At 62.1% G+C, this 17818-nt stretch overlaps 1 protein-coding gene across 2 annotated transcripts; it reads right to left on the bottom strand.

Moving 5' to 3' along the window:
- Window positions 1-294: 294 nt before the first annotated feature.
- On the bottom strand, window positions 295-17409 carry WIPF2 (WAS/WASL interacting protein family member 2). Of its 2 annotated transcripts, none has more exons than XM_074562195.1 (8): window positions 17301-17409; window positions 5785-5909; window positions 5153-5285; window positions 4869-4988; window positions 3722-4378; window positions 2130-2339; window positions 1901-2002; window positions 295-1008 (listed from the first exon to the last, which is right to left on the bottom strand). In XM_074562195.1, exons 2-8 carry the CDS (start codon window positions 5845-5847, stop codon window positions 968-970), a joined length of 1326 nt encoding a protein of 441 aa, XP_074418296.1. In that variant the 5' UTR covers window positions 5848-5909; window positions 17301-17409; the 3' UTR covers window positions 295-967. The 2 variants fall into 2 exon arrangements, with proteins under 2 accessions (XP_074418296.1, XP_074418297.1); XM_074562196.1 differs by lacking the exon at window positions 17301-17409 and adding an exon at window positions 6157-8928.
- Between the last annotated feature and the right edge of the window lie 409 nt (window positions 17410-17818).

Genomic DNA, 17818 nt, shown 5'->3' with positions numbered 1-17818 from the left:
AGAGAAACCGGCCCGGTGCCAGCAGTCGGACGGGGAGTGTGTAAGGCAAAACGTCAGCCAGAGCGCCCCCCCCCGCGGCCCCAGGTCCCCCCATGCTCCCCCCCCGCCGTGTAGGAAACAGAACAAATGAGCCCCCCCCCCGTAACAGCACCCCCGGCTTCCTCCCTCCACGGGCAATTAGTGTCTTCTCGTTAAAATGTTCCAAGTTTGGTAATTTAGTGTTAAAAGCCGGGCTGCCACATCCAAACCCAGCAGGGTGAAAAGCCGTGGGCTGGGGGGGGGGGGGGGGGGGCGTTTTGGGGTGCGATGCAGCAGGGTGGCATCAGGGACATCCCCCGGTGGGAGCAGGGATGGGGGCGTCCCTCCCCCCAGCTGCCCCCCAGGCCCCTGCCCAGCGCCGCTGGGGGCTCCCTGGCTGGTCCCACTCGCCCCCCCCGGCCTGACTCCTCCACTGGCTCCTGTGCAAAAAAGCAATCAGCTGCGGGGGGGTAACGAGGCCCTGCCGGCCCATCCCGGCTCCCCCTTGGTCCGCCACCGGCGCAGCCGCCGATCCCGCAGCGCGTCCGTCTCCCAGCCGACCCCAGCTCCTCTCCAGGCCCTTGCTCGGCCCCGAGGGATGGGGCACGGGGCCACCTCCGGTCCCCAACAGCTGACCACACGCGGCTCAGCGGCCGCCCCAAGTCCTCGTGGACCCGGGATCTGCGACGAACGAGGAGAAAAGGATCCGTCGGGCTTTGCCAGCGCAGTCACCGAGTCCCGGGGCGGGGGGGGCACGTAGCTGAGGGTGGGCTGGCAGAGAGAGCAGGGCTGGGGGCATCGGCTCGTCCTGGCGCAGCTGGGAAAACCGAAGAGGCAGGGAGTTTCTCATGCAGGATCCTGGGGGGCAGGTGATGGGGAGGGTCCGTCTGAGAAGGGGGAGGGAGATCCGTCTCTCTGCTCAGGAACAATCTGCCTGTGCAGCCCGCTTTCACCTGGGGATGGGGGGCAGAGGGGGGGCCCCACGCGTAGCTGAAAGAGAAGAAAGCCTGTTTGAAACCAGAACCCGCACGGAGGTGGCTGGCACGCCGTGCCCCACGCTGCTGGGCTGCCCCCCGGTTCAGAGGATCACCCCCCCAGTGCTCCGCAGAGCGGGATGCGGCACGTCCGCTTTCCCTCCTCCAACCCCCCGCCCTGCGCCGGCTCCCCCCCGCCTCATCCTCCCCGCAGAGATCTGGAGCCTGGGATTTGCGACTGGAACCAGCCGCTGCAGCACGCATGGAAAGCTCAGGGCTTTTCAAATCCACATTAAACATTCATCGCTCTAAAAATAAACGAGCATCCCATTCTCCCCGGAGTCTCCTGCGGGATCCGCAGGGCTGACGCGCAGCAGCGGCGCGCAGCAAGGGCACTTTGCACCGCGCCGGGTCCGAGCGCCACCGCTCAGGGCCCCATCCCGGGACACGCAGGGGCTCTTTAACCCCCTCCAGCCCCCGCCCAACTCCAGCTTCAGCCACGGGGGGCGGCTGCTGGGGTCCTTTTGTAACCGCTCCAGCACCAAAGGCGCTTAGCGCAGGCAGGAACAAGCCCTGCGGCGCTTCTCTGCGCAGGCTGAGCAGGCAAAAGAGGGGGCAGGTGCGGGGGGGGACACGACACACATCCGCACAGCCCAAATCCTCGGGGCCCCCCCCGAGCGCAGCAGGCTGCCTGCGGGGCTTGGCACCACGGGGAGCACGTGCAGGCCCCGGGGCAATGCTGCTGCAGAGAGAAGGACATGGATCGTGCAGAGTCCTGGGCTCCTGATCCACCCTGCGCAGGGACAAAAGGACAGCGGGTGGCCATGTGCTGTCACCTCTGCCACCCTCCGGAGCGCAGGAGGGGAGCCAGGCCACACGGGACAGCAGGAGACCTCCTCCCCTCTTACCTCTGTTTGTTTTGCTGGGGTAGATTCTCTGGAAGTATTTATATTCTTCTGGGGCTGGGAAGTCTTCGACGGGATGAAAGGAATATTTGGATTCAAAGTCATCTGCAGGGAAGGGGGAAATAGGGGCGGGTCAGGCTCGGGATGAGCACAGCTAAAGCTGAAAGGCTCCAACACCCCCCCACACCCCGCCCCTGGAGAACAGCAGATCCGCACCCGGGGCCCCACTCACCCAGGAACGCTCTGACGGTGGAGATGGAGTCCCGGTGCCCATTCCGCACCGGCGGAGGTGGCGGCGGCGGCCCGGCCGGCGTCCTCGTGGGCGGTGGTGGCGGCTTCCCTCGGCTCGGGGGCTCGGCGGAGCCGTGCAGTCTGTAGGGGGGCGGAGGTGGGGGGGCATCACGCCCCCCATTTCGCAGTATCGGTGGAGGGGGCGGTGGGGCTGCAAGGAGAGCTGGGTCAGCAGCGGCACGGCCCACCGCAGCCTGCCAAGGCACGGCATCCCCAGAGCAAACCCTCCCTCCGGCAGCAGGGCCAAGGACATCCTCCGCGGTAGCTTTCCAGGCCAGCTGCGGAGCCAGACCGCACCGGCAGCCAGCGCGGCCGGCCCAGGGATGCTCCTACGCGCACCCAGCAGAGATTTCCTGCTCATTCCTGACATCTGCATTCCTCCTCCTCCTCAGCTGCAGCGGAGGGGACCGGCCAGCCCGCACACACGCCCCCGGCTCACCTCCCACCCCCAGTGGGGCTGCTCCAGCCCCCACACACTTCCCAGCCCACACCTCTGTACAAGAGGGATCTGAGGGGCAGCTACGAGCCCGCACAGGCAAGGATTTGAGGCCAGCGGCTCCCGCACGGAGGCAAGATGCTGCCTGCTGGGGCTGGGAAGCCACATCTGCACTGCCACTGAGGCGGCAACAGGACCCACGGCCCCTCCGACCCACCTCTCGCTCCTGCCCAGCCTCCCACGGATGCACAGTGGCAGTTCATGCTCCCCATTAGGCTAATTACACACAGACTAACAGAGCAGATCCCCAGCCGTAACTCAAAGGAGGGATTCTGGCAGGGCCGGAAGGACAGAGCGGCTTGGCAGGGGACCAGGCGGGAGCTGCGGTCTGGACGCAGAGCCCAGGAGTGCGCCGGGGCCGGGGGGCACTGGGGCAAAGCCATCGCCGCTCCCAGCAGTGGGGACACGCTCGCGCCCAGCTCCCTGTGCACAGGGGGAATGGCAAGCGGTTTTCACTGAGCCACAGCTTCGAAGGGTGCCCGACTCCAAAACCCTGCACCAGCGTCGACAGAGCCTTCATCACCAGCTGCGCTCTGGCCCGTGCAGCGCCAAAACCAGCCCAGAGACGGGTAGGACAATTCCTGGGCGCTGAGCGAGGTTGTCTGGCTGCCACCGCCAAGGGAAAGGTTTCTCCCTGCTCTGCTGCAGCTTTTTGTCACCACCCCAGTAACATTTAGGAAGCTCAGGGGAGCAGCCACAGCGTATGCAGCTCTGGCTCCACCATGTTCTCGCATCCCACCCCAGGACAACACACCATCCTCACAGGCAGCAGCTGCCCAGCCACAACCCAGGCGTGAAAGGAGCTGGATAATCAGAGGACAGGACCAGGGACACGTATTAAACATGACAGTCCCGCTACTGCCCCTGGCTCAATCCCTGCTCCGACTGCCACGAGCAGGAGAAGCTTCGCTGTGTCCTGGTGCTGACTCTTCCCCCGGCATCTCCTGCCAGCCACCAAACACCCCGGGGGCAGGCAGCCACAGCCTGACCCACCACGGCGCAAAGGAGCCAGGCCCAGCAGAACGAACAGTTCTTACCTGCTCCCCGGCTGGGGGGGTCTCTGGCTGGTGGAGGGGGGCGACTGCTCTGGAGAGACGGGGAGGCTGAAGCAGGCGGTGGTGGCGCGAGACCCCGCAAAGGGCCCGGCGTCTTCCTGTGCAAGGAGTTGTGTCTCTGCGGCAGCTCCGGGGCGGACTCGATGGGGCTGGAAGGGCCGTTGGGGACACCGGGGGGTTGCCGATAAGGGGGTGGCGGGGGGGCGAGAGACTGGCCCTGAGCCCCCGACCCCGTTCGGATACTGACTGGGGAGGGAGGGGGCTTGATGGGTGGTGGGGCGGGGGGTCCATCCCTGCTCACGGGCAGTCGCTGTCCCGGGGTGGGTGGCAGGGGCTTCTCCCGGTTGTAGGAAGAGACCTTGGCGCCGTGCGCCGGTGGAGGGGCGGGAGGTGCGGCGGCACGGCGTCCCGGTGGAGGGGGCGGCGGGGCAGACGAGCTGTGTTTCATGCCGGTGCTGCCGGCGGTGTTGGGCCGGGAGAGGTCCGGCAGGGAGGGCCGCTGCGTGCGCGGCAGCTCTGGGGGAGAGCCCCGGCTGTTGTCACCATCATCTTGAGGTCGGCTGTTGCTGGCCGGCACCGGGGGCCTGGGGGCGGCTGCTCTGGAGCCGGGGACTTGCAGGGTTTGCTTACTGGAGCTGTCTGCGGTGAAAGAAAGCAAGAGTGAGTGTCCAGGCACGGCACGGGACAGGAGACAGCAAGAGCGACGTGCTTCATCCTCAAGCCTGCGCAGAGCCAGGGCAGCCTGCCTGCTCGGCCGAGCGGGGCCAGACCGCGGGGAACGCTGTCTGGCACAGGCAGGGAGCTGGCACCGTGCTCAGCCACACACGGCTCCTCTCTCACCACTGCTATTCGCGCTCTGGCTGGCTGGAAGGCAGGTTGCCACAGAAAATAGCAGAGAGAAGCGTTCAGCAACACACGCGACTCTCAGGCCCTCCAAGGGCCCTGTCGCGGGACACTGCGGCACGGAGAGAGCGCAGCTTTCCTGCGGCCACACATAGGGTGTTGATTTGGGGTCCCTGTCTCTAACCAGCTGAAATCCCCAGGCAAACACAGCAAGATCCTCAACCCCCACCTGCTCCGGGACCTCCCCAGGGAACCCCCAGGCAAACCGCAGTCAGACGGCCCTTACCTGAGCTGTCCTTCGCTCCCACGGGTCTGAGCTTGGGCACGCCGCCTTGGAAGAGGCCGCCCTTTGGCTGGATCGCAGCTGAGCTAGAGCTGTAGCTGCCGCCACCACTGCCCTTGGGTTCTGAAATGAAAGAGGCAGAGAGGTTAAGCCTGGTATTACCAGCTCCTCCAACGAGGAGCTGCTGGAAACCAGATGGGTGAGAGCTCAGAAGCCATCCTGAAGGGCACGGCAGCACCCAGCATGGGGCTGAGTGCCTCCCAGGGACATTCCAGGCAGGTACTCACTCTCTAGGATCGGTGCGCTCCGGTCATTGATTTGTGTCACTTTCTTTAGCTTGGTCCCTTTACAGATGTCCTGCAGGAGAGCCCCACGGCCCCGCTGCTCCTCTCGGCTCAGTTTTGGAGGCTCTGTGTTCGCCTGGAGACAAGCAGCAGCTCAGCAGGAGCTCATCTGTACACATGGACACCCCGATCCACAGCCCGACCCCACCTTCCCGCTTCTCCTCTGCCAAAGCCAGAGGCACCCCCACCCCCTGCCAGCAAACAGCCTCCTCCAGGTGCTCTCTGCAAGTGATGGGGTTGCCCCAGGGGGTCACGCTGCTGCTTGACGGGAGAGGTTGAGACCCCGTCCCACCTAGCCCCGAGGCCCAGCTCAGTTACAGCCACGTGCCAGACCCCCTGCTCTCCCCCCACCGTGAGCTGCCGTGGAGCAGAAGACACTAATGCAAAGAAAAGCCACATGTAGCCCCTTCCACATACAGAGTCTGCTGCAAGGGAAACTGAGGCACAGCCCGGGGTCACCTGAAGCTCTTGTAGGCCGGGCTCGAGGAGGTCCAGAGACCAGGGCAAGTAGCACCACGAGGAGACAGGCCAACTCCCCACCCTGCAACCAGCCAGGGCAACGGGCAGCTCCCTACCTGACTGAAGGTGGGAGGCGGCGGGGGGCCAGGCGGTGGCGGCGGGGGAGGAGGGATCGGCATCCTGGCCCAGTTCCCAGCGGCTCTGGCTGCTCAGTGCTGGGGACAAGCCTGGTCACTCATGCCTGCAGGAAGGGAGGAAGCGGTCAGGGACTGGAGGGGAAAGCTGGTGAGCTGGTGACAGAGAAACATGGCCCCAGGCTAGCTTGCTACTGCCCTGTGCCTGGAGCTCCTCAAGTGGGGCAGAGGCTGGGGCTGCCCTCTCCCAGATGGCTCAAAAGGGCTGCCGGGTTCTCCCAACACCCCGGAGGAGCATGTCCCAGAAGTGGGAGCCAGCACGACCCCGCCACCCCAAACCACCAGGGCCCTCACCCCAGCGCAGAGTCCGCAGCTGAAACCCAGGACGTTTTTCACGCAACTGCCTTGCTCAGCAGAGAAAACCCGGCCAAGCTAATCCTGCGCCATCAATCCAGTTCCTTTATCTGCAGCCGGAGGCTGCTCACGTGGAAGTGCGACAGGAGCTGAAAGCCTCCAGCCCGTCAGCAGGCACCACGGCCAGCCCTGGCACGCGTCCCCAGCAGGCCCCTCCAGCCACGGCCGCCGTTAGATCTGCCAGACGGATCACCGAGCAAAGGCAGACGAAGCGGCGCGGTGCTGTCCTATGGCTTGCGCAAGGAGAGACGTTCCCGTCCCCGAACAGCCCTGACAGACAAAGCAGATTTTCCAAACCACTCGGATTTTACGTCGATAACCTCCCAGCACCCTGAAGGCTGGCTGCGCCCCACTCCATTTCCACAACCCAAAGCCCCCCGTGAAGCTGCCCCAGCAAGCAGCGAAACAAGCCTTCCCAGCATCGATCTGATGATATTTCAATCCATCTCACGCCCAAATCACACGCCCAAAATGAATCCGTCCCGCACCACGGCTTACCTACAATGGCTCCCAGCCCGCACAGCGCTTCATCAGTGGGGCTCCACAGAGCCCATCAGGTCCGGTCGGCGCCGGAGACTGAGCACAGAGGAAGCGGGAACAGGAAGATGAGCCTGAATCACCGGGCGATCACAGGACAGGCCCCTGGCAAGCTCGTGCCTCTGACAGCAGCACAGGTAAGGCCGTCCCGGCCGCACCAGCTCAGGGAATAGGAATGTGGTGACTGGAGGCCTCACTCGGCACCCCGGGAGTTTCGGGTGCTCAGGGCAGATCGAGAGGCGGGGGATATATGCCCCTCTCCAGGCCGCACATGTCTTTCCCCCAGGAAAACCTGTTCCTTAACCACTGGAGGGGACCACAATGCCAACACCAGGTAAGAACCCGATAGTTTCACACCTTGAAGCTTCCGACTTCTGATCCCTGACCTCCAGGGCAAGCGACCAGAGTGGTCACAGATATACCCACCATGACAGCGAAAGTTTCTTTACGACCCAGGCACTGAAACATAGGTGCCCACAACCTTTGAAACGGTTTGTATCGGGCATTAAAATCCAGATCCCTTCTGAGACTCACCTTCGACTAGGTAAACTGCAATTTACTGATGCCACAGTACACAGGAGGCCAGAATAATACCAGGTCCGTCCTCACGTGTCAGACATTCCCACTCCCTGTCAGAGGTTTGAGAACAGGAAAAACGGACCGGCAGCATCGCTGCGATGCCAGCGGCTCCCCTGCCCTCCAGCAAACCACCAGCTCTCTGCCATTCGGGAAAATAAATAAATAAAGCGCCTTTTAATTAAAAGCAGCTCTTCTACTGAGTGAGAAACTCCTCAACTACAGACACCCTCATTGGGAAGACATTTCACCCTCTGCCTTCTGGTGTTTTCCAAGTCATCTGAGATCTCAAGTTCTCTGGCGGCACCAGCCACTCCTCTGCAGAGCCGGGAAGGGCACCAGCTCAAACCCACCGTGACTCAGTGGGTCCTCGTCCACCTCACCGGGGAAGCCACCTCACTCCTGCCTCTCGGAAATGCACCTTCCCCTGACACTTATGGTGCCACTTTGCTCCGGACGGAACTTGAGGCCTTGCACAGAAGAGCCAACGTCCAGCGATTTCATCTTCAATCCCACCATGCCAGGCCACTCCACAGACTGGAACGAAGCCCGACAAAGCCATTCAGCCTGTACCTTTCTCAAAGGAAGATCAGAGACGGCTCATAATGCGCTTGTCTGGGACGTGCCAGCGCTGCCAGGACATGTTGCAACAGGAGCGCTTTTCCTCCGTGCTCCTTCCCACCCCGCAGTGGGATCGCAGGGCTGGGACAGTGCAAGCTGCTGCTAGGGCAAGCGTGACGTCAGGGAGACGGCGTGACGGTGTTGCAGCACGACCAGCGGGAGGGGACGGGCAGGAGAGCCCCGGCCTTGTTTGAACAGCAGCAGCTGGAGGTAATTAGCAGAAATACAGCTGAGAAACATGCCAGGTAATGAGACTCCTGACTCGGTCTCATGTGTCACAGGCCTGAGCCAGCACAGGAGCGGTGCCAGCACTGCGGGCCGTCACCTCTGCTCCCGACTCACGGGAACAGAAACACCCACATCACCTCCCTGTTACGCTCCTGCTTCAGCTGGTTACTCACAGGGTGACATTTCCCACCCAGCTCTGCACCTCGATGGCACTTGGGGTCACAGGAGCCCCTTCAGATACTCCCAAGACAGGGACACACCGCCTCGCCACATGCAGACGGATGGATGGGTTTGTCGGCTGCCAGAAAACAAGCGACTGCCACATCTGCAAGGGAAGCACGCTGCGCGGGTCCCCCCCGTTTGTCCTGCTGCCCCCCACCTAAGCCTTGGGTCAGGCAGAACAGCCAGGGACAATCCCACAGCAACATTACCTCCTGTAAGCACAGCCGAGGAGGAGAGGGGTATTTTTACAAAGAAAACCATGAGTCATTATCTTCCCGTATCTAACATGCCCTTAAAATTAGTGCTGCACCGAAACCCGCATTCAGATAAAGGCTCTGACCTAGAAGAGGGAGAGAGGAGGGGAGAGAAGATTTTAAGCTAAAGCAGCTTGAGGATAAACTGGAGCTGAATTCCTGAGAAACAGGTCATTTTGTTTCAGCACACGGCCCCGTTCAGGTTGTGGATTAACGGCAAAGGTCACATTGAAAAACCAAAATCAAGAGGCACCGAACTCAGCACATGGTGGCTGCTGATTATTTCATCCCACGAGAAAAGCTGAGAGCTCTGGGTGGGAATGCTGGAGTGATCTGTGTCTGTCTCTAAAATAAAGCCTAGATCTTCAATGTTCGTGAAGACAGACAGAGCTGATAAACATTAGGGGGACACAAGCTAAATCCTCCAAGAAAAGAAAAAAAGGGGGGGTTCTCCCAGCACTGCTTACCACCCCTTAATGTCTGGCGTATGCCTTATGGAAACTCTGCCCTTTGAAACAACGCTGCTCCGACAGCCAACTTCTCTGCATTTCTTCTCCTTTGTTCTTCCTTACCAGGGATCCTTTCACCAAGCCAGATCTGAGCCTTTGAGAGCTCCATATGCCGCGGCGGCAACTCACTGCGCTTGCAGGGAAAGTGGTTTGAAAGACCTGAATCAGGGCAGTGAGAGAGAGACACCCGCAAGATCAAAGCGCAGAGGAGAGCTCGTCTTCGGCTAAGCCAGGAGGGGCAGGTTTGCACGTTAGCTTTCCTTTTAAAATAAAAAACAAAACCTGAGAAAGCTGTGAGAAAACCGAGAGGAAGAAAACGTGTGAAAAGCTATCACTTCAGAGGAAAGTTAGTTCACCGAAATCAAGGTGACCCTGCAGAAAGCTGCTCCCAGAGCTGCCGCTCAGCAGCCACGCTGGACCCCACCACCACCACGGCACCACTCGCCCCACGGCAGCACCGACTTTGGGGCAGTTGTTTCAAATCAGGACTCCCCTGCCAACCCTGGGTTCAAAACACTATTAAAAACTAAGAATGTTGCAGTCGGCAGTCACCCTGTCCCGTAAAACGGCTGGATTAGCCAGATCTGCCCTGGACAGGACAACACGCCACGTTTTTCAGGCATTTTTCAAGTCCCCATTTGCCGTGAAGTGAAATGAAATGCCTTCTCCAGCAAGGAGCCCTGGATTCTGCTCATCCCTTGAGGGGGGGGGGCAGTGTTTGCTTTTTTAACGGGACAGGCAGCAGTGACCTTCAGACGCCGTAAGCGCGTTTCCTCGCTTTTCAGGGGGATTTGGGCGCCGTGGCGGATTTGTATTTCACAGCTACCCTCGCTGCCGCAGCGAGCCTGCATTTGCAAACCCGAGATGAAGCGCTTCATCCTCAGGGAGGCAGCGGCTTTGAACTGCAGATCAAGAGGAATTTCCAGCCCTCTGATGTCGGCTGCAGAATGCGGCTGCACCGGTTTGGGGACGACTTCCAAGGCTGGACCTCTCAAACACCCTCCCTCCCGCCCCCGCCCTGCGAGGCGCCTTTATCTTCCGCCTCTTCCCATCCGAACCCTGATTCCTTGTTACCCTGAGCACAGGCCTTCCAAATTCAGACCCTGTCCTCCAAAGCCTGACATTTCTGCCCATTCCTGAGGAGCAAGGGCTCCGGCAGCACTGAAGATGCGACATAAATAATTTATCCCGAAAGACAGCCATCGCAGGATTTAAGGTCATTCAGGCTTTTAAAATCGTATCAGCATGCTTTAAGAGAGCGAGCTGCCATCTCGATTTGGAGCGTCTCAAAGAGCCGGTGCATCTCTGCGTGCAGACAGACAGACACACTCCAGCCCCGCGGGACTCAGACGTTCACTGTGAATTATTAACAACCCACGGTCACTGACAATGCATTTTTAACAAAACCCCGAACACAAAAGTTTCTAACGCCTCGGGGCCGAATTCCACAGCCCTCGGTGGAGCCGCGGCTTCCCCAGCCCTGACCAAGGGACCCCAGAGTCGGGCTGGCCTTTAGCAGCTTTCCACCGAGCGCAGCTCGGTTCACTTGGCAGAGGAAACCTTTAATCAGGAGCGAGGAATCGTGTCCTGACATTAGGCTGCAGCAAAGGGAAGAGCAGGAAAAGCCCGTCCCAGGAGGGCCCGCAGACTTCCCTGCCTCTCCCCGTCCCATGTACCAGGCGAGAAGGGAAAGGAAGCCGAGGAGAGAGAGGTGGCACACGAGGGGACCGGGCAGGAACCGCTCTGAGCTGCCACTCTCTCCAACGGACATCTCCGATTGTTCCAGCGGGAGGAAGCGGCGGGAGACACAGGGACTTCCCGGCTGCTTCGCTGGTGACCCACGGCTGGGAATAACGTGCTGCACTGCCCAAGCCTCACAGAGAACAATACACTGCTGAATGGAAAGTGGCTCCTGAGACCAGTGGTGTTCGCGTTCTGATAAAAATGCCTTTTTATCAACGGCCAACGACCCGCCATCCCCTTCACCGCAGGCTCCAACACCGTCTGCGCATTTAGAGCAAACGAAGCCTGCATGCGGGAGCCGACAGAGCCGGGAGCTCCTCGAGGTGCAAGGGGAACAAGGGAAATACTGGTGGCCTCAGGCTGCTCCAAGTAGGACAGGGAGCAGAGAAGGGCTCAAGCCACCTCCGAGAGCCTTTTAATTCCCCTCAGCAGTGCTGGGGCCCACTCACACAGAGTTCGTTTAGAGGCAAGCGCTAACGAGCCACCTCTAAGACTCTCCGCACAGCGAACCCAGCGCAGCGTCAGTCTTTGGTCTCTGCCAGGCCGCGGCTGACACGCTACCAGGGAAGAGCGAGGAACGAACCCGCGGCTCTTCCGACCGTCACTCAAAACCGACAGGGGGCTAAGTTCTCTGTAAAACAGCACCAGGCGCTCTGTGGTGCAGAGCTTACGGCACCGGCGGCTTACACGGGAGCCCGCAACCGGTCTCCAGCTCCAGCCTGCCACCCTGAGTTGACACCGTCTGCTGCTGCAGCGTCTGCCGACACGGCTCTGAGTCGCAGGCAGGGACAGCAAAATGCCCAGGTGAAACCCTCTGCCAAAAAAAGCACATTAATCGGCGAGGGCCCCCGCTGAAGGCCACGCTTCCAAACCAAACCCCTGCGCCAAGCTTTTCTCCCAGACTCACCCCCATATCCGAGCGGCTGGCAACAAGCCCACCCACCCTCCGGGCAGAAGCGATGCCAGGCCAGCGCCGAAGGACTGACATTTCTGTGTCTGAGCGGTGGCCCTGCCCTGGTGCGTGGGCCCAACAGGCAGCATCTCCGCAAGAGGTCACGGCACCATGAGAGCAAATGGGCTGTGCCGGTGTTTTAGGAGAAAAGCCAGTGGTCTGCCCAGTCCCCCGGCCCCCACCCAGAGAGTTCAGTTACAACCGTGAAAAAAAAATCGCGGTGAAACCCCATGAGCTAAACACGCGCGCTGCCTGGAGGTCTGCTGCTCGTGAGCCTGCATGGAGAATAACTGCGCCTTTAAAATACCACAGGACCGGCTCCAGCTTAAACCCCTGTACCAGCCTCCGCCTGCGCTTGGGCAGAGCGCTTAAACACGCCTGAGACCCCGCAGTGCCCCCGCAGCAGCTGCCCCCTGCTCTGCCTGCAGCCCTTCCGCCCCTTCGCGCACAAGGCAGCTCCCAGGGCTGGGCTGGCCCCCCCTGCCCTGGCCAGGAGCCTCCAGGACACACACACACCGCCCCCCCCCGGGGTATCTCCCACCTCCTGAGTCTGTGATGCTCCCTCCCTCCTCCTCCTCCACTGACTTTTGGGGCTTTCAGGGAGGCTGAGGACAGAGTCCCCCGGCACTGGTCCCTTTTGCCACCCCTCTCCTGCAGGCCGGAGGCGCGGGGGCTCTGCCCACCAGCCTCCCGTGACGACTCTTTTGCAAGAGCTGCCCCAAGCCCGGCTGCGGGAAGCAGCCCTGAAGGAGACGAGCGAGAGCCGGGCTGGAGCGCAAGGTCTCCTGCTGTTCCATGAAAGCCGGCCAAGTATTCTCAGGGTTTTCCTAGGCAAAGGCCAAGCAGAGATGCGCTGATTCGCAATCCAGAATACACAGGGGAAGTAACCGAGGCAGAGTGCAAGGCGCTGGGTGCCATCGGGAGGTGCCCACTGGAAGGGCACAGTCCCTGCCGCAGAATAAAGTCACCCTGAACCACCCCAAAGGCACAATGGCCTCACAGAAAGGAAGCTGCCGCTCGGAAAACCATCGCTGACTGCTTCGAAAAAATTTAATTGGCTAAAGAAATGCATCTTTCCTCTAACCAGATTTGCACTCGAGAGTCATTAGGAGAAAACTGACAAGCTACCATAGAATACCCAGCACTTAAGCATTATTTTGGGACACACGGATACACTTGATGTTTGTGCAAGACCCTAAAGCTACAGAAACCTTACAAACGGGGGCTGATCCAGGCTGCAGCATCGATAGGGCGGCGTACGGAGCCCTCGCTGGGGCAGGAGGCCGAGGGTGGCGAGGGCCCGGCGGCAGCTGCAGCTGCGGGAGGTGTAAGAGCGCGAAGGAAGCGCCTGTGTCAATGCCAAGGGGAAACCAAGCCAAGCCCCGTCAGAGCAAGTTCTCCGCACAGTCGGATCCACACTCGGCTGCTTTTCAGGTCGGTAGGTGCCAAGAACACGCTGCAAATTTACAGCCGGCGCAGAGGGAGAGGAGGGCTTGCTTTGAGATGTGATCTAGTAACGGGGTGTGACAGACAGAGAGACTCATCGATGGGGTCAGACAGTTCTTGCAGATGCAATCCCATCACTCCCAGCTCCCGGGCAAAGCCAGGAGCACCTGCGGGCCACCGACCCAGCCTCCAACCCAGGCGAGGGAAGATTTAAGCCCCACACCTGCAGGAGGAAAAACCACTGGCCAGGCAGGGAAGGTGCCCGGCTGCTCCAGAGGAAGCAGAGACAGGCCCTGGGAACAAGCAAGCGCCGCCTGCATCGCTGCAGGAGCAGCACCACGGCAGCAGGTCAGACCTGACAAGGACACTCAAGCACGGCAGCACCGAATCCCGGCACGCAGCATCCCGGCACGACACCCACGTCTTTCCACGGCCCAGACTGCCTGGGGGCCACGCTGCGGGCAAGCCCTGCCCAGAGGCATTTGCAACTCACCTCACCTGTTCCCGCTGGAAAGGGGGAAGCGGAGCTCCCGGGGAAGCTCCGCACCCGCCCGGCAGCTTCTCCTCTTTCCCTGCGAGCATCCCTCCCAAGCAGCCTCCGCCCTGGGGGCTGCCAGAGGGAGAGTCTGCGCCCAGGGCACCACGGCTCCGGCTGGTGCGGCCAGTCCTGCCGAGCAGCAGGAATTTCTACGGTTATGGTATCACATGCGGGAGACTCCAGAGGAAGAAAGGGGATGGGCAAAAGGAAGCAGAGAGGCACCCAAGCCCCAGCATCATGACAAGACATTCAGTTCCACACCAAGAGACCCCAGCAGGTTTCGGCTCCCAGTACCACAGCCCCCCCTGAGGCTGGTGACAAAGAAGCCGGCTCAGCTCTGGAAAAGACCATTTAATTTTTGAACCAACCTTGGAACATCAGAACAAGGAGCAAGCCCTGGGAGCTGCACTCGTGCCAGAGCTGCCCTGGCAAAGCCCACAGGAGAAACCCAAAACACTCAGCCCCTCATTAAGAGGGCACCTTCCCCCTGCTCCCTCCGCCCACCTTTGCTTCCCAGCAGAAAGCTACTTCTTTGGCAGAGCAAATCTGCCTTCCTTCCAAGCAGCCAGATGTAAGTAAGTAGGTCAGACAAGGACCAGAGCGCCTCGACAACAGCACTTTAAAGCAAAGCAAAGTGGGAAGCGAGCCCTGACCTGGAACGTGCCCCATCACCTTGGTGCTGGCGGAAAGCAGGGGGGGGACCGGCGTTCCTCACCTCGGAGGTAACGCGTTCAGCAAGAGCGGAAAATCCAACAGCAGCAGAGTGGCTCTCTGCACAGCGACTGTTGTGTCAGGGTCTAACACCCTGCGGCCGCCGCGGCTGAAAGCTTTGCAGCCTCGCACGTCTGCCTCACCAGCCAGCCTGCCACGGTGCGGAACCGCAGACCTACTTTTAGTCGAAAAATTTAACTCAAACAGACCCAATTCACTGAGAAGGGAGGCAGAGGGGCGGGCAGTGGTGGTAAAGGCGGCACTGGCCAGCCGTGTTCCCCTCCGTGCCACGCTCACCTCTCAGCGCCGGACGCGACACACGCTCCAGATGGCACCGGCTTGGCACGGCAGGGCCAACAGTTCCCGTTTGTTCCCGGCGGGACGGAGCCAAGCCCTCCCTCGCCCCCCACAGCACAAAGAGGGGTCTGTGCTCTGGGCCCCACAGTGGCCATGGGAAAACAGGCTCTGCCTTTGCATTCCAGCAGCAACGCGCGGCTGCGAGCGGGAGAGCCAGCGGGGAGCGCAGCCGCCGTCACGCGAGGTGCAAAGAGGGGATGTCTCCCCGGGGGACTCGGCCAAAGCAGCAGTGCCAAAACACCTTGGGGACACGACACACTCGATAAGCCGAGACAGGCAGGAACAAAGGCAGGCAGCCGAGCTGTGAAAAGCAAAGGACGCGCTCGCCAGGTAGCTTTGCCCCGGAGAGCACATCCGGGTGGATTCACACCTCATCTGCAAACTGAGCCGACTCCTTCGGCAGCGGAGAGAGTCGGGTCAGATTAGATCCTCTCTGGCAGCCATCAGCGGGGCAGCGACACTCCACACCAGAGATCAGGCTGGGCCAGAGCAACCCGGGCGGGCACCCATCCGCAGCCAAGTCTGCCAAAGGTAAAACGAGGCCGATGTGGGATCGCGGCACCTCTCCAAGGGCTCCTGCTCACCCCAGCGTGCAGGCTGCGGTTCATTGAAATGACTTTCATGCAAAATCTCTGCCTCCACCTGGCCAGAGAACGCTGCCACACTGGCTCCTCACCGTCGCCTTCCCACTGGCCAGGGGGGCAGCAGCCCCCAGTCCACGTTCCGCCCAGACGGCGGGGTTGGGAAATCCGGAGCAGGGCAGTCACGAGGCATTCAGCTCCCCACGTCCACCCGTCAGCTGAGGGTCAGGAGGCAGCCGGCATCTCCTCCTTCTGCATCCCACCCCACAGGCCCCAGAAACGCTGCCCAAGTCCAAGCAGGTGGGGGGGACAACCTAGGGCCCCCACCCAGCTCACTGCCGCGGGGTAGGTGGAGCAGAGCCATGGTTAACAGCAACGGCGACTTGAGATAAACCCAAAAAACTCTGAGCAGTATTTGGAGGATAAGCTGGTTTAGAGCATGCTGGGCTCACTGGGGGGTTCGTTGCCCCGAACCCGCGCTGGTTGCTGCCTCCCCCAGCTCTGGACTCACTGCGGCTCCTCTGTGACAGGACAAACCCAGAACAAGCAACACCTTGATGGGAGCAGAGCCCCGAGCAGGGACAGCTCGGTGGCCAGGCACACCAGCCGGACACAGCTGGGATCGTCCCCATGCGGCACACATACCCCGCAGCCTGACCCCATCCGCGTCCTGCCCATGTCACAGCCGAGGACATCGAAGCACACAGGGAATGCTGTGAACAGAGAGCCAGGGTGGGCGAGAGCCGCTTGCTGTGACCAGACGCACACTCAAGGGCAGGCGAGAACCGCATCAATTCTGCTGAGTCTTTGCGGGAGGAAAAGCTGCGGCTGCTCGTGCCACGGCGCTGCTGCTCTCCCTCTGTCCCAAAGGACACAAGGAAAACAATCAGCCACTTATTTTGTTTGCTTATAACCAGGGCTCTGGAGGGGTCTGGAGCACAAACGCGCAGCAGGAATTCGGTCCTCAAGGCTGGGGCGCTGCCTGGGCAGGGGCAGGCACGCAGTACGGCTACGTGGGCAGGGAGGGCCGGTAGACTGGGAGCACGCAGCCGTGGCGGTGTTTACCCGGAGCAGAAGGGAGAGCTCAGCCTCCACCGTGGCACTCACAGCACTTTGCTGCCCGCTCCGGGCTCGGATTTTCATAGGCAGAGGCTGCTCGGGCCGCAGTTTGCCAGGGCCAGGCCCAGAGCAGCGACCAGGCGTTGACACTGCCTTGGGGACTGCGGGCCTGGAAGCATCGTGTCGCCCAGGACGGCACAGCCGGTCACCCAAACCTCCCATGGTGGATGCCCACACACGGACGCGGCCCCCTCCCTGCTCCCCCGGTGAGCACCGTTGGAGGGGGGCGAAGGGAAGAGCGTGAGGGGCTTCCTCCCAGAGAGGCAGAGGGAGGATGCCCGCAGAACCACCCCCGTCGCCCCCTGCCAACACCCCCCCACAGCACAGGGGCTCCCAGCTGCACCAGTGCCTCCCCTGGGAACCGCCCCCCCGCTCCCGGCCCAACCGTCCCCATCTTCCCCCCCGGCAGGGCCCAGCGCACCCCCGCCCTCACAGCACCCCCAGCCGCCCTCCCGCGCCCCGAAAGCGCCCGGCACACCCCCTCCTCCCCACAACAGGCCTCAGCGCACCCTCCAGCCCCCGAACCCCGCCGCTGCCGGGCACCCCGCAGCCGGTCCCGGCCTCCTCACAGGCCCCCTGCACCCCGCACGCCCACCCCGCGCCACCGTACCCCGCACCGAGGCCCGGCGGGCCGCAGCCCCGACACCGCCCAGGCCTCGCAGGCCCCGTCCCGGTGCCCCCCGCGCTCACCCGCCGCCCGCGGCCTCCTCCCGCCGCACCCGGAAACGCGGCCCCGCGGCGCCGTCCGGCCTCCAGCCGCCGCCAAACAAAATGGCGGCCGCGCCCCCCGCTTCCTGCGCCTGCGCCGGCTGCACCGGATGTGGGCGGGGCGCAGCGGCGCGGCGCCGCCATGCTGGGGAGGTCAGGCGGCCATGGTGAGGAGCGGCGCAGGGTTCTGCGGACGCCATCTTGGGAAGGTCTGCCCTCCCCTACCGCAACAGGGACGCCCCGTTCCGCGGGCGCGCAGAGGAGCGAGGGGAGCGCGGCGGTACCGGGGGTGCGATTCGCCGCCCCGGGATGAGCCGCCGTTGCAGGCCGGGAGTGCCCCGGCCGAGCCCAGCTGACGACGCCAGCTCCGCCATCCCGCCACGTTGGGAAGGTCGGACGGAACCGTGGCGGGTGCCATCTTGGGAAGGTCGGGTAGAACCCTGGCGGCCGCCATATTGGGAAGGTCGAGTGTCCATCCCGTGCCCCCCCGCCGGTACCGG

This window comes from Larus michahellis, chromosome 18 (genome assembly GCF_964199755.1).
Source record: "Larus michahellis chromosome 18, bLarMic1.1, whole genome shotgun sequence".
In the NCBI taxonomy this organism is placed as follows: domain Eukaryota; kingdom Metazoa; phylum Chordata; class Aves; order Charadriiformes; family Laridae; genus Larus; species Larus michahellis.
This window is presented reverse-complemented; position numbering and strand designations above follow the sequence as displayed.

Excerpts from the sequence above, each read along its gene's own strand:
- WIPF2 (XM_074562195.1), bottom strand. The coding sequence starts at position 5,847 with ATGCCGATCCCTCCTCCCCCGCCGCCACCGCCTGGCCCCCCGCCGCCT. Across the intron at positions 4,379-4,868 it reads GGGAGCGAAGGACAGCTCAG|ACAGCTCCAGTAAGCAAACC; the intron begins GTAAGGGCCGTC and ends CTTTCACCGCAG. Across the intron at positions 2,003-2,129 it reads CACCGTCAGAGCGTTCCTGG|ATGACTTTGAATCCAAATAT; the intron begins GTGAGTGGGGCC and ends CCTTCCCTGCAG.